Source organism: Mobula birostris, chromosome 3 (assembly GCF_030028105.1).
Source record: "Mobula birostris isolate sMobBir1 chromosome 3, sMobBir1.hap1, whole genome shotgun sequence".
Taxonomy (NCBI): domain Eukaryota; kingdom Metazoa; phylum Chordata; class Chondrichthyes; order Myliobatiformes; family Myliobatidae; genus Mobula; species Mobula birostris.
Window position 1 is genome coordinate 117,476,990 of NC_092372.1, and position 26,545 is coordinate 117,503,534.

The 26,545-nt window shown below is 43.1% G+C and overlaps 1 protein-coding gene across 4 annotated transcripts in view; it reads left to right on the top strand.

The window, feature by feature from the left end:
- klhl12 (kelch-like family member 12) overlaps positions 1 to 26,545 on the top strand; it is a 128,030-nt gene that overhangs the window by 12,826 nt on the left and 88,659 nt on the right. For all 4 annotated transcript variants that reach the window (XM_072253237.1, XM_072253240.1, XM_072253238.1 and 1 more), the window contains exons 4-5: positions 3,137 to 3,290; positions 3,896 to 4,113. In XM_072253237.1, the coding sequence (XP_072109338.1) occupies positions 3,137 to 3,290; positions 3,896 to 4,113 (372 nt within the window). The remainder of the gene's footprint in view (positions 1 to 3,136; positions 3,291 to 3,895; positions 4,114 to 26,545) is intronic.

Below are 26,545 nucleotides of genomic sequence, written 5' to 3' on the forward strand. Positions count from 1 at the left end.
CTGTAGCTGATGGATTCTTCTCTGTTATGTTGGTAGAGGGGCAGGTTCATTGTCTACTCTTGTTAGTACTGTCACTTTGTCAATATGGCATCTTAAGATAGAGTTGTCTATGCAGTATTAATAGTTTTATCTTAGCAAGAGAAGTTCCATGTAGTGCATTGGACTGTAACTTTGGGAGGCTGCTCTTAGTGACCAACTGATAGTAATGAGCTATCAGAATTTGGAAGGCACCTAATTAGTCTAGTGCTTCTGTACTACTACTGTTCAAATACAAAACTTGAGGTGTCGCAATCTTTGTTGACTTCAAACATTTATCCCTAAAAAAAATATGATAGTCTCTGCTTCAATAGTTTCCTCCATTGATGTTTTCTATCTTGCTTCTCACTGTGGTGACGTTAGATAGGCTTTAGGCGAGGTAGTTCTGCTTGATTTCATACCTGATGACCAAGCTCTTATCTAGACTAGGAACTTGGATTGCACTTCCTCAAAAACACTCTTAATGCTTAGGCACCAAAATTTTAATAGATTTTGTTAGATAAGAAGTTAGTGGGAAATGAAAACAAGGCAGATAAATGGAGTTAAAATTTGAATCAGTCATGATCTGACTGAACGATGGAGCTGCAACTTCAGTTCTGTGTTTCTAACTTTACAATTTGATTGGATTCTGCTGCTGAAAGAAATAGCATTTGATTCAGTAGCAGGGCATCAGCCAGGCATATGCTGTTATCTTCTACTATATTACCATGTTGCTATGTAGTAGACAAAAAGGGTGTAATTTACTTCCTTCATTACCTTTTAATTCATTCTGTCTGGCTCTTGCCAGAGAAGTTATTTTTATTTAAAACCATAGAAAATAGAAGAGAAATTATATGAGAGCATCATTTAAAAGCTGTAGAATATAGGTTGTGAAAATATCATTGAAGTATGTTACTGAAATAGTGCTGGGGAAAAGTACTTGCAGTGAGAATTGTTCATCCTTGTTGAGAAAAATTGCTTTTGAAAACATTCTAAATTTAAGAAAACACCTCAAAGCATTTTGATGAATGACTCTAGTTAAATTCTGGGTACTATTTGTAGCACTGTTATTAACTAGCGTAAAACATTAACTGGTAGAAGTGTTTTTAACCCCTTCCCTTAATGGATTGCTAAATCCTTCTCTGAGATTGCAGTATGTGACTGCACAAGAGTTGAGGCATTTGCACAATGATGAATTTCTTTCCTTTATCAAGTTCTTTTTGTTCAAAAAGGAGAACTCATTAGGTTTCTTCAAATTCTGGTTAGAAATTGTTCTTCTCCATCCAACAGTAAAATCTGTTTTTCCCTCTTATTCCTTAGCTAATCATTACTAATTTTCAGGGGTAGCTAGGTAACATGTATTAATGAGGCACAAGGGTTCTGGAAATCTGGAGCTACACCAACAAAATGCAGGATGAAAAGTAAATCATGCAGCATCTGTGGAAGAAAATAAAACAATGGATGTTTTGGTTCGAGGACCTTCATTAGGAATGGAAAGAAAGAGGGCAGAAGCTAGAAAATAGGGTATGTGGAGGCAAGGAGCATGAGCTGGTGTGTAATAGGTGAATCCAGGTGAGAGGTGAGAAGGGGAAGTAGGAAGGTGGGGGGAATAGGGGAAAGGAAAGATATGAGAATTCCCTCTGGTTTCCCACCTCCTTCCCTTTATTCCATGGTCTGCTGTCTTCTATCAGATACCTCTCCTCCATCCCTTGCCTTTTCCATCTACTCCCTTCCAGCTTTTCACATCATTCATTTCCACACAAACCCTTCCCACTTTCCAACCTTACCATCCCTCACCTGATCTACCTGTCATCTGCCAGTTCATGCTCCTTTCCCACCCTACCCTTTTATTCTGGCATCTGCCCTCTTTCTTTCTGATCTTGAAGGATCTTGGCCCAAAACTTCAACTGTTTATTTGCTACCATTGATGTTGCCTGACCTGTTGTGTTCCTCCAATATTTTGTAACATGAATTAAATCTTAATAACACACAGAGTGCTGGAGAAACACATCATGTCAGGGCAGCATCTGTGGAGAGAAATGGACAGTCGACATTCTTGTTGAGACCCTTCAACTGGACCCTTTGTCTCCTGTCCACTTATATCCATAGCTGTTCCTCTCGTGCTTTTTGTATTGCTCCAAAGTCTATTATCTGCAGTCTCTTGTATCTTCTAAGTCCTTTGTAAGACCCTTTGATTGCAAGCTGATGTTTTATATATATATATATATATATCTAAAAGAGGTGGGCAAATTGAGTAAAAATGTTAAGCAACTCTTTTCAACTCGTGAATTCAGAGGCAGGGCTTTGTCAGTATAAATGTTCTCTAAGCTAGCTATTCCCAATTGTATGGGCTAAAATACTGCACTGTATGATGATCTTTGAATAAAGTAAGCAGCACAATGGTTATATTGATGAATAGCGAATCCAAATGCATGGATTAATAGTCCAGAGAATGCTCATTTGCATTTACCAGTGTGTAAATTCTAACTCTGAAATACCTGTTGACAATAAAAGCAACTTGACTATATTGGATTTTTGTAAACCCATCAAGGAAGGGTTTCAGCCTGAAACGTCTACTGTTTGTTCATTTCCGTGGATGCTGCTTGACCTGCTGAATTCCTCAAGCATTTGTGTATGCTAATTAGCAATGTTTGGGAAGTAACACTTTTGTCCCTTTTGGGATTGAGTGGTCGCACAGCCAAATCGGTAACTCTTAACTCTTCATGAAGTGGTTGGAGTGGTTGAGTGAACCTTTCAATGGAATTCAGATCTCACCATTTGCCTGGGAAGCAAACCCACATATTTCGGGCAGTGAAGAACGAGTAATTGATGCATTGCCAGCTAAATGCTAGATATGACAAATGTTTTAAACCTTCATTGAAAACACAACATGTTGGATGTATTCAATCAAGCAGGCAGTGTCTGGGAACAAAGAAAAGGAGACAACATTTTCAGCATCAGTAGAGCAGTGTTTGTGGATATTTTCCAGTGTGCAAGTGTGGGAAGTCTGACCCAGCAGGATGGGTGAGCATGAAGGTGGTTTGTTTCTGTAGAAATTATACACTACTGAGATTGGTTAAGTCACTACACTCTTTTTGAGCCTCTCTTCATTTCCTTGCAGCTTTCAGAGAAGAGTAAACCTGATGTTGATATCCAGGGTCTGACAGCCTCCACCATGGAGATTCTACTGGACTTTGTGTACACAGAAACGGTTCATGTCACCGTGGAGAATGTCCAGGAACTACTTCCTGCAGCTTGCCTCCTTCAGCTGAAAGGTGAGCTTTCATCTCCATTCTACTGCTCTGGTAAAAAAATATCAAGGCATATGGTATGAAACCATTCTTATACTTGTGCTTCACTGGTGCAAAGAATCACTCATGGCCACCTCTAATTCAGAAGAATCAACGTTGTTGTATGGTGGCTCTTCTAATCCTGGATTCTATCAACAAGGTTTACAGCCAAACACATAATCATAGAATGTCGTCTCATTTGCTGTGGAGGGAAGCAGGGGAGTTTGCAAACCAGAGTCTCATCTTACAGCAGTGAAAGAGTGAACCTATTTTGAAATTTCAGGCTGGCAATAAAACCAATTTAGTACATCCAGTTGGGAAGATAAACATGACAATTTAATATCTCATATGAATACAGCACCTCAGTGCAGACTTCTCCCTATGTTTCATGGATTGTTTGCCTCTGAGCTTTAATTCAGAATTTTCTGAGATGAAGGTGATTGCATAAGGCAGGGCTGACACTTCAGACTCTGCTTCTGTCTATAGAGTATCATTTACCTGCTGAAGGCACAGACAGGGATCCTGAATACCAGCACTGAGATACGGCCATTCCTTCATGAGGTCAGTGTCTTTTGTATAATTTTCTCTAGGTGTGAAGCAGGCTTGCTGTGAATTCTTGGAGAGTCAGTTAGACCCATCCAACTGCTTGGGAATCCAAGAGTTTGCCGAAACTCACAGCTGTGTGGATCTGATGCAGGCTGCAGAAGTGTTCAGCCAGAAGAACTTCCCAGAAGTAGTGCAGCATGAAGAATTCATGCTTCTAAATAAGGAGGAAGTGGAAAAACTCATCAGGTGTGATGAGATTCAGGTGAGTCCTTTGCATTTCAAACTAAAGCATTGTGTGGCCAAGTGGTTAAGGTGTTTGTCTAGTGATTTGAAGGTCGCTAGTTCAAGCCTTGGCTGAGGCAGCGTGTGTGTCTTTGAGCAAGGCACTTAACCACACATTGCTCTGCGACGACACAGGTGCCAAGCTGTATGGGTCCTAATGGGTCCTGTATGGGCCCTTGGACAACATCGGTGGTGTGGAGAGGGGAGACTTGCAGCATGGGCAACTGCTGGTCTTCCATACAACCTTGCCCAGGCCTGTGCCCTGGAAACCTCCCAAGGTGCAAATCCGTGGTCTCATGAGACTAATGGATGCCTGAAAAAAAGAAAACAATGAGCAGCAATATGAAATAATAATTACTCAGGGAGGAGAGTAATTCAACATTTAATCTACCTTCTGCTCCATTGATGTGCCTTCTTAATATCAGAGAAATGTGAAACCGGGATGAATAAATAGTACTTGAGAAATTATTAGGTTGGACAAAGCTTGAAATTTGGAATTAGGGTGATTAAAAGATGTCACAGTGAATTAGCAACAATGTATTCAGGAGACTAAGAGAATGGGTAATTCCTTTTGTCAGTAAAATCTGATTACACTAGAGTCCAAAAGAGTGGGAGGAGAATTACGATGCTATAAGGCAGATATTTGGGAGCATAATTTAGGAACAGATATTCAGGGAATTGCACAACAGTAATGTGGGGGTTGTTTAGGAGCACTTGCATGGGTTTCTGGATAGGTTTGTCCCACTGAAGCAGGGAAAGGATGGTAGGGTGAAGAAACCATGATTGACAAGAGATATGGAATATATAGTGAAGAGGAAGATTGAAGCTTACTTAAGATTTAGGAAGGAAGGATCAGACAGGTCTCTAGAGAGTTACAAGGTAGCCAAGAAGGAGCTGAAGAATGTATTTAGGAGAGCTAGAGAGGGCATGAGAAGGCCCGGGTGAATAGGATTAAGGAAAAACCCCAAGGTGTTCTTACATGTATGTGAAAATCAGGAAGATAACTAGAGTGAGGGTAGGACCAAGAGAGATAGAAGAGGAAACGTGGCTGATATTGGAAGAGGTAGTAAATGAATACCTGGCTTCAGTATTCACCAGTGAGAGGGATCATGATGTTTGTGAGGACAGCATAAAGCAGCTAATATGCTAGAACACGTCAGCATTAAGAAAGAGAATGTGCTGGAACTTTTGAAAAACATTAAGATAGATAAATCCCCAGGGCTGAACGGGATATACCCCAGGTTTCTGCAGGAAGAGACTGCTGTACCTTTGGCAATGATCTTGGCATCCTCACTGGATACGGAGCTAATATCTAAGGATTGGAGAGTAGGGAATTATTTTCCATTGTTTGAGAAAGGGGTAGGAATAACCCTGGGAATTGTAGACGTGAGTCTTACTTCAGCAGTAGGCAAATTATTGGAGAACGTTCTTAGAGGCAGGATCTACAAGCATTTGGAGAAGCATAGTCTGAATAGGGATAGTCAGCATGGCTTTCAGAGGGGTAGGTCATGCTTCAGGAACCTGATTGAATTCTTTGAGGATGTGACAAAGCACATTGATGAATGGATGTTTGCATGTGGTGTATATGGATGTTAATAAGGCATTCAGTAAGGTTCCTCGTGGTAAAGTCATACAGAAAATCAGGCAGCATGGGATCCAGGGGGTTCAGAATTCGCTTGTCCACAAAGGCAGAGGGTGGTTATAAATGGAGTGCTTTCTGCCTGGAGGTCGGTGACCAGTGGTGCTCTGCAGGGACCTTCTGGGCCTCCTGCTCTTTGTGATCTTGATAAATGACTTGGTTGAGGAAGCAGAAGAATGTATTAGTAAGTTTGCAGATGACACAAAGGTTGATGGAGTTGTAGATAATCTAGAAGGTTGTCAGAGGTTACAACAGGAAGACTTTGAGAGAGCTGAGCTGAGAAGTGGTAGATGGAGTTCAATCTAGAAAAGTGTGAACTGATAACAGTCCGAAAGTTCAAATTTGAAGGCAGAGATGGGGTTAATGGCAGGATCTTAGCAGTTTGAAGGAACAGAGGGATCTTGGGGCTCACTCCCATAGATATCTCAGAGTTGCCTCGCAAGTTGCCAGGGTGGTTAAGAGGGCATATAGCATGTTGATCTTCATTCGTCAGGTGATTGAGTTCAAGAGTCGCAAGGTAATGTTGCAGCTCGATAAAGCCCTGGTTAGACCACACTTGAAATATTGTGTTCAGTTCTGCTAGTTCAAGTTCGAGTGCCTTAGGTGATAAACCCGATCTCCTCAAACTCCTAATGAATACAGCTGCTTTCTTGCCTTCTTTATAGCTGCATCAATATATTGGGACCAGGTTAAAGGCTTAGAGATCTTGACACCCAGGAACTTGAAATTGCTCACCCTCTCCACTTCTGATCCCTCTATGGGAATTGGTTTGTGTTCCTTCGTCTTACCCTTCCTGAAGTCCACAATCAGCTCTTTGGTCTTGCTGACGTTGAGTGCAAACCTGTTGCTGCAACACCACTCAACTAACTGGTGTAGCTTGTTCATGTACACCCTTTTGTCACCATCTGAAATTCTGTCAGCAATGGTTGTATCACCAGCAAAATTATAAATGCTGTTTGAGCATCTATATTCAATATGTTGTGTGGGCATGTGACCAAGTGGTTAAGGCATTCGACTCGCGATCTGAAGGTTGAGCCCCAGTGTGTTGTGTCCTTGAGCAAGGCACTTAACTACACAGTGCTTTGCGATGACACTGGTGCCAAGCTGTATCGGCCCTTGCCCTTCCCTTGGACAACATCAGTGTCGTGGAGAAGGGAGACTTGCAGCATGGGCAACTGCCGGCCTTTCATACAACCTTGCCCAGGTCTGCGCCCTGGAGAGTGAAGACTTTCCAGGCGCAGATCCATGGTCTCGCAAGACTAACGGATGCAAAAAAAAATTCAGTATATTGGGATCAGGTTAGATGTTCAGAGATGTTGACACCCAGGAACTTGAAATCTCTCTCTCTCTGTCTCCCCACCATCCCCCATCCCCTTCCTCTCCCCTCTCTCTCTCCTCCCCCTCCCTCCTCCCCCCCCCTTTCCTCTGATCACCTAAAACACTCAAACTTCAACTAGCAGTAGAAGTACCACAGAGAGCCTTCTGACTAGCTACATCACCATCTGGTGAGGGGGGGTGGGGGGCAGTTACTGCACAGAATTGAAGTAACTGCAGAGAATAGTAAAATCAGTCAGCTCCACCATTGGTTCCAGCCTCCGTAGTATCCAAGACATCTCCAAGGAGTGGTGCCTCAGAAAGGCAGCATCCATCAGTAAGAACACCCATCACCCAGAAAATGCCCTCTCCTCATCCTTATCATCAGGACGGAGGTACAGAAGCCTGAAGGCATACACTCAGCAATTCAGGAACCATTTCTTTCCCTCTGTCATCTGATTTCTCAACGGACATTGAACCCATGAACACTACCTCACTACATTTTTATTATTTCTGTTTTTGCACTACTTATTTTAATTAACTACTTAATATCCATTTACAGTAAACACTGTACAATTTCCTCTATTTCTGCATAAATATGACCTAAAATGTGATCAGATTGTCATGTGTCCTAAAACTAGATAAAGAGAACACAATTAAATAATACCACAAGAAACATTACACTTGTTCACTTAATTATTGAGAAAAATGATCCAATATTATACGTATTTGTTGGAAAAAGTATGTGAATCTTTGCTTTCAGTAACTGGTGTGACCCCTTTGTACAGCAATAACTTCAACCAAACGTTCCCGGTAACTGGTGATCAGTCCTGCACATCGGCTCGGAGGAATTTTAGGCCATTCCTCCTTACAAAGCTGCTTCATCTCTGGGATGTTGCAGGGCTTCCTTGCATGAGCTACTTGCTTCAGGTCCTTCCACCACATTTCTGTAGGATTCAGGTCCAAAACACAAATTTTCTTCTTTCTAAACCATTCTGTTGTTGATTTACTCTTGTGTTTCAGATCAATGTCTTGTTGCATTATCTAACTTCTATTGACCTACAGCTGACGACTGCTACCCTGACATGCTCCTGTTAAATGTCTTGATACAATTTTGAATTCATTGTTCCCTCACTGATTTGCAAGCTGTCCAGGCCCTGAGGCAGCAAAGCAGCCCAAAACCGTGATGCTCCTTCCACCATGCTTCACAGTTGGGATGAGGTTTTGATGTTGGTGCGCAGTGCCTTTTTTCCTCTAAACATAGCAATGTGTATTTCTGTCAAAAAGTTCAACCTTTGTCTTATCTATCCACAGAACATTGTCCCAGAAGCATTATAGAACATCCAGGTGGTCTTTTGCAAACTTGAGACATGCAGCAAAGGTTTTTTTTTGGAGAGAAGTGTCCTTCCATGAGCACCATTCTTGTTCAGTGTTATTCTTATAGTGGACACATGAACAGAGACTTTAGCAAGTTCCAGAGATTTCTGCAGGTTTTTTGTTGTTACCCTTGGATTCTTTCCACCTCCTTCAGCATTGCACATTGGCACACCTCTTGGTGTGATCTTTGCAGGATGCCCACTGCTAGGGAGAGTAGCAACAGTACTGAGCTTCCTCCATTGGTAGACAATTTTTCTTGCTGTGAACTGATGAACACTCAGGTCTTTAGAAATGTTCTTGTAGCCTTTTCCAGCTTCATGGATCTTTACAATTCTTCTTCTAAGGTCCTCTGAAAGTTGTTTTGATTAAGGCATGGTGCACATAAACAGACCTTTTTTGAGGAGAGCAGGCTGCGTCAGTAACCTGACTTTTTGACTTTTTAATGGGGCAGGACTCTTGTCCAATCTCATCTCATTGATTGGAAGGAACACCTGACTCCAAGTAGTAGAAGGCGTTACTTCAGAGGTTCACATACTTTTTCCAACAAATACGTGTAATATTGGATCACTTTTCTCAATTATTAAATAAGTCAACAAGTATAATGCTTATTGTGTTATTTATTTAATTGGGTTCTCTTTATCTAGTTTTAGGACGCAAAATAGAGAAAATTCCATAGGGTTCACAAACTTTGTAGCACCACTGTATATACTTACTGTAATTCAGTTTTTTTTCCCTGTATTTATTATGTATTGCATTGTACTGCTGCTGCAAAGTTAACACCTTTACTGGAGATACTAAACCTGATTCTGGTTCCGATTCTGAAAGTTTGTGGATGATACAAAGGTAGGTAGAAGGACAGGTAGACACATGGGTGTAGTTGGGTAGTGAGGGCTCATTGAATCGGAGGGGCTGTTATCATGCTATATCTCTAAAGCTTCTTTACAATAAGACCATAAAACATTGGAGCAGAGTTAGGTAATTTGGTCCACGAGTCTGCTCCACTATTCAGCCATGGCTGATCATTTCTCCCCCTCCTCTGCCCCACTGCTCGGCCTTCTCCCTGTAACCTTTGATGCTGTGGCCAATCAAGAACCTAGCCATTCCACCTTAAATACACCTAATGACCTGCCATTCCACCTTAAATACACCTAATGACCTGCCATTCCACCTTAAATACACCTAATGACCTGGCCCCCACAGCCGCCTGTGCTAACAAATTCCACAAGTTCAATACCAAATGGCTAAAGAAATTCTGAGCATCTGTCTTTTAAATGGACGCCTCTCTATGCTGAGGCTGTGCCCTGTTGTCATGGGCTCCCCCACCATGGGAAATATCCTTTCCACATTTATTCTGTCTAGACATTTCAGCATTCGAAAGGTTTCAATGAGATCCCCCCTCATCTTTCTAAATTCCAGCGAATATAGACCCAGAGCCATCGAACATTTCCTCATATGATAACCTTTTCATTCCTGGAATCATTCTTGTGAATCGCCTCTGAATCCTCTCCAATGCCAGCACATCCTTTCTTAGATAAGGAGCCCAAAACTGTTCACAATACTCAAGGTGAGGCCTCACCAGTGCCTTATAAAACCTCAGCATCACATCCTTGCTCTTGTATTCTAGACCTCCTGTAATGAATGCTAACATTGCATTTGCTTTCCTCACCACCAACTCATCCTGCAAGTTAACCTTAAGGGTGTTCTGCACAAGGACTCCCAAATCCCAATGCGTCTCAGATTTTTGGATGTTCTCCCCGTTTAGGAAATAGTCTGCACATTTATTTCTTCTACCAAAGTGCATGACCATGTATTTTCTTTCCAACTTTGTATTTCATTTGGCACTTTCTTGCCCATTCTGCTATTCTGCCTAAGTCCTTCTGCAGCCTTAATGTTTCATCAACGCTACCTGGCCCTCCACCAATCCTTGTGTCTTCAAACTTGGCAACAAAGTCATCTATCCCATCATCTAAATCAGTGATATACAGCATAAAAAGAAATGGTCCTAACAAGGGCTGTTGTGGAATATCATTAGTCACTGACAGCCAATTAGAAAAGGATCCTTTTATTTCCACTCGCTGCCTCCTACCAATCAGCCAATGCTCTAACCATGTTAGTAACTTCCCTGTAATACCATGGACTCTTAACTTTGTAAGCAGCCTCATGTGTGGCACCTTGTCAAAGGGCTTCTGAAAGTCCAAATATACAACATCCACTGCATCTCCTTTATCTATCCTACTTGTAATCTCCTCAAAGAATTCCAACAGGTTCATCAGGCAAGATCTTCCCTGAAGGAAACCATGCTGACTTTGTCCTATCTAGTCCTGTATCACCAAGTACACCATAACTTCATCCTTAACAATTGACTCCAACATCATCCCAACCACTGAGGTCAGGCTAACTGGTCTATAATTTCCTTTCTGCTGCCTTCCTCCTTTCTTAGAGTGGAGTGACATTTGCAATTTCTAGTCCTCAGGAACCTTACCAGAGTCCAATGAGTATGTACCTTTAGATCTTTAAGCTTTTTGAGCACCTTCTCTGTTGTAATAGTAATTGCACTCTCTTCTCCTCCCTCACATTCTTCAACACCTGGCACACTGCTAGTGTCTTCCACAGTGAAGACTGGGTACAGAATACTCATTTAGTTCATCTGCCATCTCCTTGTTCCCCGTTATTATTTCTCCAGCCTCATTTTCTGGCGGTCCTATGTCCACTCTCATCTTTCTTTTATATTTACATACTTGAAAAAGCTTTTACTATCCACCTTGATATTGTTTGATAGCTTGCTTTCGTATTTCATCTTTTCCCTTCTAGTGATTCTTTCAGTTCCTTGTGTCGGTTTTTAAAAGCTTCCCAAACCTCTATCTTTCTGCTAATTTTTGCATTGTTTGATTCCCTCTCTTTTGTTTTTACACTGGCTTTGACTTCCCTTGTTAGTCATGGTTGTACTATTCTGCCATTTGAGGATTTCTTTGTTTTTGGAGTACACATTCTTGTACCTTCCTCATTTTTCTCAGAAATGCACACCATTGCTGCTCTGCTGACATCCTTGCTAGCATCTCCTTCCAATTTACTTTGGCCAACTCCTCTCTCATACCACAGTAATTTCCTTTATTCCACTGCATTAGAGTTTACTTTCTTCCTGTCAAATTTCAAGTTGAACTCAATCATATTGTGATCACTGCCTGCTACTCACCTCTGGTTCATTACATAACACCCAATCCAGTATAGCTGATCTCCGAGTAGGCTCAACGAAAAACTGCTCTAAAAAGCTATCTCATAGGCATTCAAGAAATTCACGCTCTTCAGATCCATTACCAACCTAATTTTCCCAATCTACCTGCATGTTAAAATCTCCCATGACTATCATAACATTGTCCCTTTGACACACCTTTTCTATTTCCCATTGTAATCTGCAGTCCACATCCCAGCTGATGTTTGGTGGCCTGTATATAACTACCATCAGGGTCCTTTTACCCTTGCAATTTCTTAACTCAACCCTCAAGCCACAACCCATAAGGATTTAACATCTTCTGATCCCATGTCATATCTTTCTAATGATTTGATCTCATTCTTTACCAGCAGAGCCTACACCACCCCCTCTGCCTACCAATACAATCTGTAACCTTGGATATTCAGCTCCCAACTGCAGTCATCCTTCAGCTATGATTCAGTGATGTTCTCAACATCATACCCGGCAATCTGTAGTAATGCAACAAGATCATCCTCCTTATTTTTTATACTTTTGTGCCTTGAGATTTAACACTTTGAGTACTGTATTTGCTACCTTTTCTGATTCCCAATGCACTGATACTCATCTTGCTGGCTGCAATTTTGTCCTATCATCTGCTTGCCCTTCCGCTATTTAAGAAGGGTGGGAGGCAGCAGAAAGGAAACTATAGACCTGTTAGCCTGACATCAGTGTTAGAATTGATTGTTAGGGATGAGATTACGGAGTATCTGGAGGCACATAACAAGAGAGGCCAAAGTCAGCATGGTTCCCTGAAAGGAAAATCCTGCCTGACTGACCTACTGCAACTTTTTGAGGAAATTACAAGCAGGGTAGACAAAGGAGATGCAGTAGACGCAGTGTACTTGGATTTTCAGAAGACCTTTGACAAGGTGCTGCACATGAGGCTGCTTAGCAAGATAAGAGCCCATGGAATTACAGGGGAGTTACTAGCATGGGTGGAGCATTGGCTGATGGGCAGAAAACAGAGTGAGGGAAAAAGGGATCCTATTCTGGCTGGCTGCTGGTTAACCTCCAGGTTGAGTCGGCAGTGAAGAAGGCGAATGCAATGTTGGCATTCATTTCTAGGAGTATAGCATATAGGAGCAGAGATGTGATATTGAGGCTCGATAAGGCACTCGTGAGACCACACTTGGAGTATTGTGTGCAGTTTTGGGCTCCTTATTTTAGAAAGGATATACTGACATTGGAGAGGGTTCATAGAAGATTCACAAGAATGATTCCAGGAATGAAAGGGTTACCATTTGAGGAACATCTGGCAGCTCTTGAGCTGTATTCCCTGGAGTTCAGGAGAAGGGGAGGGGGGAGAGGAGAATCTCATAGAAACATTCAAATGTTAAAAGGCCTGAACAGATTAGATATGACAAAGTTATTTCACATGGTAGGGAAGTCTTTGATAAGAGGGCACGACTTGTCAGGATTGAAGGACGTCCATTTAGAGCAGAGATGCAGAGAAATTACTTTAGTCAGAGGGTGGTAAATCTGTAGGATTTGTTGCCACGAGTGGCTGTGGAGGTTAAGTCATTGGGTGCATTTAAGGCAGAAATAGATAGGTTCTTGATTAGCCAGGGCATCAAAAGGTATGGGGAGAAGGCAGGGGACTGGGGATGACGGGAAGAATTGGATTAAATGGTGGAGCAGACTCGATGGGCCGAATGCTGTACTTCTGCTCTTATATCTTATGGCGTTATGGACAGTCTGACTGCACATTATCTTTGCTTTTTACCTTCACTTCAGTTCCTGTCCCCCTGCCAAATTATTTTAAGCCCTCCCCAACAGGTCTAACAAACCTGCCTGTGAGAATATTGGTTCCCCTCAGGTTCAGGTGAATCCGTCCCGTTTGTACATGTCATACCTCCTCCAGAAGAAATTCCAATGATCCAAGAACTTAAATCCTCCCCCACGCCTGCTTCTCAGCCACACGTTTATATGCCAAATCATCCTGTTTCTACCCTTACTGGTGCGTGACATATGTAGCAATTCAGAAACTACCACCCTGGAAATCCTGCTTCTCAGCTTTCTGCCTGGCTCTCTAAATTCTCTCTTCAGGACCTGTTTGCTTTTCCTTCCTATGTCATTGGTACCGATATGTACCAAGACATCTGGCTGCTCTCCCTCCCTCTCCAAAATGCTGTGGACGCGATCCGAGACGTCCCTGACCCTGGCACCTGGGAGGCAACATACCATCCGGGCGTCTCTGTTCACGTCCACAGAGTCTCCTGTCTGTTCCTCTGACTGTTGTGTCCCCTATCACTACTGCTCCCCTCTTCTCCCTTTTTCCTTTCTGTATCACAGACCCATGCTCAATGCCAACAATTTTCTTCCCTCACATTCCCCATGGGAGGTCATCCCCCACGACAGTATACTTATTACTGAGGGGAATCGCTATAGGGGTGCCCTGCACTAACTGCCTGTTCACTGTCCCATTCCTTCTCTGGACAGTCACCCAGTAACCCACCTCTGGCAACTTCAGGGTGACTACCTCCCTGTAACTCTGATCGATGATCTCCTCACTGTCCTGTACAAGCTCCAGATCCCTAACACGGTCTTCAAAGAGCTGCAGCTGGATGCGCTTCACGCAGATGTAGGTCCCTGGGAGACTCTGGCATAAAGCACACACAGTGACCATTTAAACTACATTAAGTACTCCTGACACAGTAAGAAAAAAAGGGAAACTTAACAGGAACTTATCCGGACAACTTAATCAGAGCCAATGTCTCTTCTGAGTTGAAGCCTCATTTGAGCCAAAGCCTGACACTCCCACCCTCACTACTGACCCACTCCTAACAATAGCCACTCCGCTTGTCGCTTCTCTTCTTTTATTTACTCCCCTCTGTGCTGCTCTCACCATTGATTGGACATCAAACTCCCGCAAAGCTCTCCATTTAAACAACCGCTGACCTCCTCGCTGCAGTCCATTATGATGTCAAAGTGGTTTTCAAGGAGTGATATTTGATAAATGGAGCATAAAGCTGAATAATAGATCCATACTGTGCTAGTTAAATCAATCTCTGACACTTCTATCTCCTCAAGTATCCTGACCTCAGCTGTAACATTCAAGCATACATAAGTGCATTTGGGCACACACCAATATGTGCACCTTCATTTGAATCTGGTGAGTCAAGGACCTCATTGATAAATCATGTCGAAGTGATGAGGGCTTACAGGCTAGTTTCCAGAGAAGAAAGATGTGGGAGCCTTTAGAATGAAGGCTTCATGAAGAGCAGATCCTCCTCTTCATAGACATTGAAGTAATGCAGGCCCAAACAGAGGGCAATTTGGATGAAGCCATCAATCTCCATAGGAAGCACTTACTTTGTGTATCCTCAACCTTCTTCTAAATTTTATTGAATTCAGTTCTGTTGGCCCCGGTCACAATCAGCTCTTTTCAAACACACTGTATAGCTATGCCCTTTACATAGACATAACTCCCCCACCCCCATGTAATTGTGGCTATGAGCTGTAGAAGATAGAGGAGAAAGGACACTATTGTTTCAGACTACTAAAGATAATTCTGGGTATCCAAAGACGTATTCCCCCCTCTCCTCTTGTGATTGTGGATATGAGCTGCAAAAGGTAGATGATTAAGGACACTATTGTACCAGATTGCACTAATGATAGTATTATAAAAGGGTGCATTGGATGAGTTGAGATGCTTCGTTCTAGTCACTATAGTAAAGCAGGAGATGCTCACAGGAGGGGACAATCTCCATCACTGTTTTCTCAGGAGAAAGAATTGTATCTGTTATATTTTTGTCGTTATTTCTAACAATGCTATTCTTTGCACCTCCCTGATATAAATTTCTGCTTGTTATATCAATCGTGGTGTTAGGCACGTGGTTAAGGCGTTCGTCTAGTGATCTCAAGGTCGCTGGTTCGAGCCTCAGCTGTGGTAGCGTGTTTGTGTCTTTGAGCAAGGCACTTAATCACACATTGCTCTAATGTCTGTGTGAGGAGTGGCGCCCCACACAGACTTCCAATCTGTGCCTTGTAAGGTATGAAAATGCCCGATGCAGGCCTCTCATGGTCTGAGTCGACGTTCCCTCCCCTCCCCTCCCTCCTTATATCAATCTTTGTTTTCATGAAGTCCAGCAACCATTTTTCTTATTGTTTACCATGCATCCATTTTGTTTCATCTACAAATCAATCTGGCCCCCGTGTAATTAATTAATACATACAAAGAAAAGCTGCAGTATCAGTGTTAGCACTTGGGGAAACTCTTCTGCACACGTCTGTCCAGTCTGAGAAGTTCTCTACCATTTTGGTTTCCTGTCTGAACTACTACTACTACTACTACTACTACTACTACGTCGACTCAGGCCTAGGGGGCCAGTGTCGGGCACGATGACAGACTCTCCACTTCTCCCTCTCCCTCATCAGTGTGTTTAGTTCATCTACATTAGCCGCGCCACTGTCTTCTAGAAGCGTGTTGACCTTAGTCTTGGGTTCATAGCCCAGGGTTCATCCTCCCGTGCTTGGGCTCCCATATGATGACTAGGCTGGCAGGTAGCTCAGGGTGGCGTAGACAGTGCCCCGCTAGTTGCAGTCTTCTCACCTCGATTTTAGTGGTGAGCATCGGTAGGTTGTTATGGAGCTCGACGTTCGTCATGTGCTGTTGCCAACTCACGTCAAGAGCCATCTGGAGCATTCGTGTATAGCAACCATCTAGAGACTTGGTGAGTGTCCACATCTCACATCCGTATGTGAGAATGGACTCTGTGACTGTTATGAAAATCCTAAGCCCTCAGGTCAGGTTCGACTTCCAGATTTCTTTCATGTCGTTCATAGCCCTCCACACCAGCGCCTTCTGTATCTTTATGTCCTTCTCCGAACTCATCATTCTTGACCCGAGGTACTTGTAGTCAAAGACTTTCTTAATGGTATCATTCTCTACGGTCTTGAGAGTACCTTCGTCTCAGTTAAACGCCATGTACTCTGTCCTCTTAGCGTTTAGGTGAAGTAAAACTTTATTGCACTCAATTTCCACTTTTGTCAGTAGCTGCTGTGCTTCCTCCATCTGGTCAGAGAGCAGGACTATGTCATCTGCAAAATTGAGATCTGTGAGTGTAACTGGTCTGAATCTATTGGTTCGCCCTGGTTTTATGGTAAAACCAAGCTTGTCATGATCTTTGGTAGCTTGACGCAGAGCGTAATCAAGGACGATTATAAAAATGTAGGGTGCCAGAGTGTCTCCTTGCAGCACACCAGCTCGGAGCTCGAACACTGCTGTTTCTCCGTCTGGTGATACAACTTTCGCCATGGTTTTGGTATAGCTGGACTCTATTGCTCTCAGTAGATGGTCTGGTCTGGCATGGTAAGCTTTCAGGATCTTCAGCATTTTACCTCGGTGAATGGAGTCAAAAGCTTTGTGAAAATTGCTGTAAGTAAGCACGGCTGGTAGGTTGTTATTCTTGACTTCCTCGATGATCCTACGGAGAGCAAGTATTTGCATTACTATTGTGCGCTTCTGCCGAAAACCATTCTGATTGAATCTTAGCTTAGGGTCAATGGCAGTGCGAATCCTGTTCAAGATCATCCGATTGTATAACTTTGCTAAGATGCAGGTCAAGCTGATACCGTGGTAGTTATCTGTCTTTGTGAGGGATCCAGACTTAGGGACTGGGATAATGTTTGAGAGTGACCACTGTTCTGGTATTACATATGGCCAGCAAGATGTTGTCCAGGTCGCAGTTCTTTAGGACATCTGGTGGTATCCCATCTGATCCAGCGCTCCTGCCCTGTTTGAGTGCATATTTGGCCTTCTTCAGTTCCTCAATGGTGAATGGGCCGTCATCGATGTCGACTTGCGTTAGTATCCTGGGTATGTCCTCCTCTTCTTCCGTGGTCGTTGGAGGGCTTCCCAGCAGGTTCTTAAAGTGGGTAAACCATGTCAGGACACCGTCCTCTGCTGTTTTACTACTTATTTGACCTGATGGGGACTTCTTCCGACTACTGATCTCATTGACTAGGCGGCATGCTTCTCCATGCTGCATGTCTTCATTAGCAACTTCTGTCTCTCTAATCCTCTCAGCTAGTTCCTCTTCCTTCAGTTGGTGGTAGGTGGCAAAGAGATTCTTCTTTGCTGTCTTGAACTTGTCTCTTAGCTCTTCTGTTTTGCTCCTTCTAAGTTCGATGTGACAAACATTGACCACACTTCTTGCTGCGATGACGTCAGGATGTTTCGAGATCCGACTCTTCTTGATTCGCTTCACAGTAGGCAAACTCTTTGTTGCATCTGTGTGTGCGTCTATGAGCCGTTGATAGCAGTCGGTAGCAGTGTCTTCCTCCCCCCTTTCCAGTGGGCCGAAGCGATTTCTCACCTCCACTGTGTACTTGGCTTGAAGAATAGGTTGAGAGGAGAATACCTTCCAGTCTGTCTTCTTGGGACCTGTGGCTTTGGGTTGCCGCAGGCTCAGTCTCACTTGCATTGACACTACTCTGTGGTCAGAACTGACCGACTTGAAGGTGCTGTAGGCTTCTGTGTTGAAAGTTAATCTATAACTAACTGTAAATGCTCCCTCTATGCCATGTGCTTCAGTTTTTTGACAACACACACCAAATGTTGGAGGAGCTCAGCAGGTCAGGCGAAATCTATGGAAGTAAATAAATAGTCGATGTTTCAGGCCCAGGCCCTTCTTTAGAGCTGGAAAGGAAGTGGGAAAATGCCAGAATAAAAAGGTGGGGTGAGGGGATGGATGATAACTGGCAGGAAAAGTAAAGGGCTGGAGAGAAGGGATCTTATAGGAGAGGAGAGTGGACCATAGGAAAAAGGGAAGGAGGCAGTGACCCAAGTGGAGGTGTAGGCAGGTGAGAAGAGGCAAGGGCCAGAGTGGGAAATAGAAGAAGAGGGAAGAGGGAAGGAAACATTTTTCTACTGGAAGGAGAAACCAATACTCATGCCATCAGGTTGAAGGCTACGCAGACATAATATATGGTGGTGTTCCTCCACCCTGAGGGTGGCCTCATCATGGCACAACAGGAAGCCATGGACCAACATGTTGGAATAGGGATGGGAATCGGAATTAAAATGTTTGACTGCTGGGAAGTTCTGCTTTTGGCGGATGGAGTGGAGGTAATTTACGATGGGTCTCACTGATGTAGAGGAAGTTGCATTGGGGGGCACCGGACGCAGTAAATTGACACCAACAGATTCGCAAGAGAGGTGTTGCCTCACCTGAAAGGATTGTTTGGTGCCTTGAAAGGAGGTAAGGGAGGAGGTGAATGGGGAGGTGTAGCTCTTTGGCTGCTTACAGGAATAAGTGCCACTAGGGAGATTAGTGGATAAGGATGAATGGACAAGGGAATCATGGAGGGAGTGATCCCTGTGGAAAGTGGAGAGAGAATGGGAAGTACTGACAAGCTTATTATGAGGCACATTGCCATATAACCTTTGAAACTTCAGCCACGTATTAACCACGTTACTCTGCAACAATCTGTTTCACCTCATTAAGTATCTCAATTACATTTAACAAATCATTGATTGAGATCTATGGCACAGGGAACAGGTCATTCAGATCATTGTGTTCACAATGACAAAAAAAAAATTTCCAGATCTCAGTGTATAGCTTTATGGTCTTAACTCTTCAAGTGCTTGTCCATCAAACATAATGAACATTTCTGTGCTGAGTAGCCCTACAGGCAGTAATTCTTCATCAGTTCACTATTCCTTAGTTATAGTCTCTCTTCTAAATTGAACTCTGCTCAACCTGTGAACTGTTCATTACTTTATACAGTAAACTGCCCCTCTGTTATGAACAATCTATGGTCATATTGTTTTCCCTTAGCCTCCACTGCTCTGAGGAGAAAAATCCTTGTTTGTCCAACCTTTCCTCATAGCTCATATCCTCTAATCAGGCTGCACCCTACTAAGCCTCTTCTGCACCCTCTCCACAGTCTTCATATCCTTCCTATGATGGGGCAACCAGAACTGTACACAATATTGCAAGTGTGGTCTGACTAAAGTTTCATATAGTAATCATGACTTCCTTACTGTAATAATCAGCACCTCTACCAATGAAGACACGTGTGCCACATGCCTTCTTTACCACCTTATACACTTACATAGCCTCTTTCAGTGAACTGTGGACTTGGACCCCAAGATCCTTAATGCTTTTAAGGAGTCTACCACTAACTGTATAGTTTCTCCTTTTATCTGACCTCCAAGAGCAGCACCAGACATTACCTGGATTAAACTCCACCTGCCACTTCTCTATAATTGATCTTTGATTGTCCTTTACACTGTTCACAACTCCACCAGTCTGCAAGCTTGCTAATGCATCCATCTATATTTTTCCCCAGGTCTTTGATACCTCTGTTATCACAAACAACAGAGGTCCCAGCAGTAACCCTTGCAGAATACCACTGGTCCTGGACCTCCAGCCAGAATAACAGTCTTCACATATACTCTCTGCCTTGAGTGTAAGCCAGTTCTGAATCCAAACTTGCATCGCATGGATCATATGCATCTTTATCTTCTGATGACCTGCCATGAGGGTCCTTATCATTCTGTCATCCGATCCGACAATGACAGGAAACCAGAGACGGAGAGTTTTTAAAGTGGAAAAGCCATTGCACTGGGCAGTTCCACTCTCTCGACCCAAGAAGTCCGCGTGCAGTGGTATGAAAAAGCTTCACAAACTGGAGTCTTCCTTGGAGCTTATCAAATGCCTTACTAAACTTCCACTGCCCTACCCTCCCTCATACAACAAAGTTTCTGTAGTAGTAATGACACGGTCCTTCCATGTATTCATCCAGACTCTAAGCCTGCTGAAACACCTGCTTCAGCACTTTTCTGCCACCTTTATGTTCCACAACAGCCCAGTCTGACTTTAGTTTTTTAAACCTTATGCATCCTTCATTCATTCTTGACTAAAATGAAGACATCTCAAGTCATCCAAGGTTCCCATACCGTATGGGGATATGCCGGTCGTGAACTCTGATCAGCTGGTCTTTAGGTAGCTCCACTGTGTAAGATGTGGACTTGTCCAGCTGCAGCTGTTCCCACTCAACACCCCTTAGCTCCTTGCTTATCCTGTGGCAATTTGCCTTCCAATTAAGTATGTTCCTACAAGATATGATTTTATCCTTACTTTTAACTGTCTTAAAACATAATGAGTTGTGGCACAATTCCGAAAGTGTTCACACGTTACCAAGTCTCCCACCTGGCCTAGCTCATTTCCCAAAACCAGGTCCAGTTTGTTCTGTTCTCTAGTCAGACTCTCCACATACTATTTTAAGAGACAGTCTTGTGTGCAGTAAGAAATCCTGCCCCATCTAAGCCACTTGTATGAAGGAAGTTCATTCAATACTGGGAAAGTTAAGGTCCCCTCCCATGATAATGCTGTTCTTGAATCTTCCCATTATCAGTTTACATACCTGTTCCTTCACCTCTTGGTGGCTTTTGAGGAGACTGTATAATCCCATTAGTGAAATTACACCTTTCTGATTTCAAAGCTTCACTCACATTGCCTCTGTGGCTGAGCCCTCCTCTTGTCCTATCTGAGCACTGCTGTGACCTTTCCCCTTATCAGTAGTGCAAGCCCTCCATTTATTTTACCCCTCTCTCGCTGTCACTTCTAAAACAACATAACCCAGGAACATACCAGTCATGTCCCTCACCCAACCACGTTTCTGTATTAGCTGCCATGGTAATGCCATGTACTGATCCAGGCTCTAAGTTCATCTTTCTTGCCCGTAATACTCCTAGCATTGAAGCAAACACATTTCAGCCCATCAGTCTCACCATGTTTATTAGCCAGTCCCTTGCTGTCTTTCCATTTAGTCTTGCCGTACCATCTGTCTCTTGCCTTCAACCTTACCATCTATTGCCTTGCTGCTGTGGTTCCCATCCCCTTGCCACCCTAGTTTGAACCCTCCTGAGTAATACTAGCAAACCACCTAGCAGAGATTTTGATTTTCCTCCAGTTCAGATTCAAACAGTTTTATTTGTACAGGTCTCACCTGCTCTCAAAGACAGCCCAAGAAAGCTATAAATCTGAGGCCTCCCTCCTGCAGCAGCTCCTTAGCCCCACGTTGAATGTACCTCACTAGCACTTGGCATGGGTGGTAATCCTGAGATTACAACCCTGGAAATCCTGTTCTTTCACTTTCTACCAACTCCTTAAAATTCTTTGCAGACCTCATCCCTGCTTCTGCCCAAATGAACCACAGTTTTTGGCTGCTCACCCTCCCCTCTCAGGATGTTTGGTGCTGCTGAGACATCCTTGACCCAAGAATCTGGGATGCAACACACCATCCTGAAGCCTCAACTGTCTCCACAGAAACGCCAGACTATTGAGTCCCCTGTCACAGTGAGCAAGACATCCTGTGTTCATCCTTCTTCACTTCAGATCCGGGCAGGGCGCCACTAATCCAGCCACTGAGAGCTCTCCACCCCGCCCCGCCAAACTTTATCCAAAGGAGATGTACCTTTTATTGAGGAGAGTAACCACAGGGGAAGCGTGCACTGCCCTTACTTCTCCTGGTGGTCACCCATCAGAATCAGAATCTGGTCTCAAATCAGAATCAGAATCTGATCTCAAACCACTGACATATGTCATATGTCAAGAAATTTGTTGTCTTGTCGGAGCAGTACAGTGCAATAGATAAGAATAACTATATACAGCAGATTCTAGTTAATCAGGATATCGGTTAATAAAGGTAGCCACTTATTTGGGACAAAAGTAGTGGAGAAGAATGCAGGAATTCCCCTTGGTTGTTGGGGACATTGCTTAATTGGGACAGGAGACTGTGGCTAGCACTTGTGTGGACATTAGACATGACACGTGTTTCAAGCAAACAGTTTTTATATAAAATCAGTTGATCGTGTTGCATTCAAAGCATTGATTTTTGTCACTGATAGTTGGTGAGAAATAAGCTGGAAGAAAATTCAGAATTGGTTTGCTCACTGTGGTTTCAAGCATTCAAGCTGGGAGATGCTAGAAATAGTCAGGAGTGAAAAATGAAATGATTTCACTAATTCCAACAAGATAGTAGCTGAAGAATTTGAAGGTATCATCAATCATCTTGAATGTTACAATGAAAATGAAGATTTGGAGGATGCATCAACAGCATTATATGAAGACAGTCCATTATCTGCACTGGCTGTCTGCACTGATTTTGTTCATTGCATACACTGGATGAATTCCTCCATTGATAACTATTAGGTACTAATACATAGTTTTATAGTACTGTAGTACTATTGGTAGTGTTCTAATTTTTTCTGTTTCATTTAAATACAATTTTTTTTTACTGAGTTTGCTTTTTATACCTTTTAAACAAATTTCTATTAAACTGGCTAAATAGGGCAGCCGGTTAACTGGGCCAAAAGACGGGAGATTAGAAAATGCATGTCAAAGGGGCAATAGTCATGGAGGATTTCAATATGCAGGTGGATTGGGAAAATCAGGTTGGTGCTGGATCTCAAGAGGGGGAACTTATAGAATGCCTGCAAAGTGACTTTGCAGAGCAACTTGCTAGGGATCAGCTATTCTGGATTGGGTGTTGGGTAGCATACTGGAATTGATTAGAGAGCTTAAGATAAAGGAGCACTTGGGGAACATTGATCATAATATAGAATTCAGAGAGAGAGAGAGACAGACTCGAAAGTCAGATGTATCAGTATTACAGTGGAGTAAAGGGAATTACAGAGGCATGAGAGAGGAGCTGGCACTAGTAGGGATGACGACAGAGCAGCAATGACTGCAGTTTCTGGGAACAATTTGGAAAGTGCAGGATAGGTATATCCCAAAGAAGAATAGTATTCTGTTTGCCAGAAAAAACTACAGTCTGCAGTTTGTAGATTTGATGAATAAAGGACAGGGGAAGCAGTCTAACGAATTATCTTTGTTTCCCCCCCATTTTGTGGACTCTGAACTGATTCTTGCTCTGGGATAATCTAATCAGAGCAATTGAATGTGAACACAGGAAGCTTCAGGTAATGATTTGCTGAACCTGAGACCGTTCTCAGAGGAGTAGCTATTTATTACAATGAAAATTGTGATGGAGGAGAAGATGATGGTGCGACGCAGCTCGCAGCAGCCACCCCGGTGGATTTGTCTGTTATTTGTCAAGTAGGGTGCCGTGCACAATCCTGATTTGATGGAGATGGACGTGAGAGCACGGAGGAACATCTGGTGAAACTTCTGAAATGCCTGCTTCGCTGCTACTGCATGGTCCGAAATCTCCGGAGGGGAAGGCCCCGAGTCCTCGACTTTGATGGTTGCTCGGTGGCCGGGGCGGGGTCAAAGCGCTCGATAGAGGATGGTGCTCGGTGTCAAAGGGCTGGTCAGGGGCTCGAAGTTTTTGGACGGACTCAGAGTCCGCTGCGGTCGGAAGCTTCCAATGGCACCGCATCGACAAGTTTGCGGCACTTGGAGGTTCATGGCAGGGAGAGTTTCTCCCTTCTACCGTCTGCGTGAGATGATGAGGCTATCGGGACTTTGAGACTTTATTTTACCATGCCCATGGTCTGCTCTTTTATGGTATTGCTTTGCGCTGTTGTAACTATATGTTATAATTATGTGGTTTTATCAGTTTTAGTCTTGGTTTGTCCTGTGTTTCTGTGATATCATTCTGGAGGAACATTGTATCATTTTTTTAATGCAGGCATTTCTAAATGACAATAAATGAGGACTGAGTGTCCTCATAATCTAATCTAATCTAATCTTAATTATGTAAAATGTCAGACCTACCTAAGAAACAATCAGTAACCTTGTCGCCTCATTTAACTGGTTTGGAGCAGTCAGAGGTGAAGGACACATATACACAAGGCTGGGGTGGGCAGAACCATGAAACACCATGGCCAAGAACCAGCAAGAAGGTGCCCCAGGTAGGATAAGTGACCTTGAGTCAATGGGATAAAGATCCACGAATTCAATTGGTGAGGAACACTATAAGACTCAGGAGCTCCAAATACACAGGAATGATAACTCTCCAGCAACCAGAGACCAACCATCACAGATATGGAGGACCCCACAGACATGTGGAGATCAGCAGCATGAGGAATGGCTGACCAGTGTAGACTCCTTTTCTGGGTAATATATTTTCTCCTCATTGACTGTTCACGGAGGGTCAGAGAATTCTAGTGGGGTGCACACAGGTAGTTATCTTGTGAATCCACGTGCCTTTTTAGTTGAGACAATAAAAGTTACTTGTCGGTAAATACAGATTCTGTGTGCCTCACTGATCATTATTACAAGGGGTGATTCTTTTAACAATTCTGAAGGCAGAGTGATGTAACTATGGCTGACAAAGGAAGTCAAAGCCGACATTAAAGCCAAAGCAAGGGCATATAATAGTGCAAAATTAGTGGGAAGTTCGAGGATTGGGAAGCTCTTAAAAAGCAACAGGAGGATACTAAAAAGTCATGAAGAATGAAAAGTTGGAATACAAAGGTAAGCTAACCAATGATATTAAAGAGGACACCAAATTTTCTTCAGATATATAAAGAGTAAAACAAAGGCGGGAGTACATATCAGACTGCTGGAAAATGATACCGGAGAGGTAGTAGTGGGGACAAGGAAGTGATGTATGAACTGTGTAAGTATCTCCATCAGTGTTCACTGTGGAAGACACTAGCAGTATGCTGGAAGTTTGAGAGTGTCAGTGGGCAGAAGTAGTCTAATTGCCATTATTAGTGAGAAGGTGCTTGGGAAACTAAAAGCACCGAAGGTAGATAAATCACCTGGACCAGATGGCTTACACCCCAGGGTTCTGAAAGAGATGGCTGAAGAAATTGTGGAGGCATTGGTAATGATCTTTCAAGAATCATCAGATTCTGGCATGGTTCTAGGGGACTGGAAAGTTGCAAATGTCACACCACTCCAAGTGGGGAGAGTGGCAGAAGAAAGGAAATTATAGGGCAGTTAGTCTGACCTCAGAGGTTGAGAAGATGTTGGAGTCCATTGTTGGGGATGTGGTTTTGAGTGGCGGCACAAATAGGCTGTAGTCAGCATGGTTTCCTTAAGAGAAAATCTTGCCTGACAAATCTGTTGGAATTCTTTGAAGAAATAACAAGCAGGATAGGCAAACTGGAATTGCTGGATGCTGTAAACTTGGATTTTCAGAAGACGTTTGTCAAGGTGCCACACATGAGGCTGCTTAAGAAGTTAAGAGCCCATGGTATTACAGGAAAGATCAGCGTGGATGGAGTGGTATTCTGCAGGGTTCTGTGTTTTAACTGCTTTTTATGTTATATGTCAATGATTTGGGTGACAGAATAGATGGCTTTGTGGCCAAATTTGTGGACAATAGGAAGATTGGTAGAGGGGCAGGTAGTGTAGAGGAAGCTGAGAGGTTACAGAAGGACTTAGATAAATTATGAGATTAAGCAAAGAAGTGGCAGATGAAACACTGTGTAGGGAAGTGTATGGTCATGCATTTTGGTAGAAGAAATGGAAGTGTAGACTATTTTCTAAATGGAGAGAAAATTAAAAACCTGAGTTGCAAAGAGATTTGGGAGTTATCATGCAAAACTCCCTAAAGGTTAACTTGCAGGTTAGTCAATGGTGAGTAAGGCAAATGCATTCATTTCAAGAGGATTGGTATATAAAAGCAAGGATGTAATGTTGAGGCTTTATGAGGCACTGGTGAGGCCTCACTTGGAGCATTGTGAGCAGTTTTGGGCCCCTTATCTAAGAAGGAGTGTGCTGACATTGGAGAGGATTCATAGGAGGTTCACAAAAAATGATTCAGGTATTGAAAGGCTTGTCATATGAGGAGTGGCTGTGGGATTGTACTCAGTGGCAATCTGAAGAATAAGGGGAGATCTCATTGAAACCGAACAAATAAGACCATAAAACCATAAGATATAGGAATAGAAGTAGGCCATTTGGC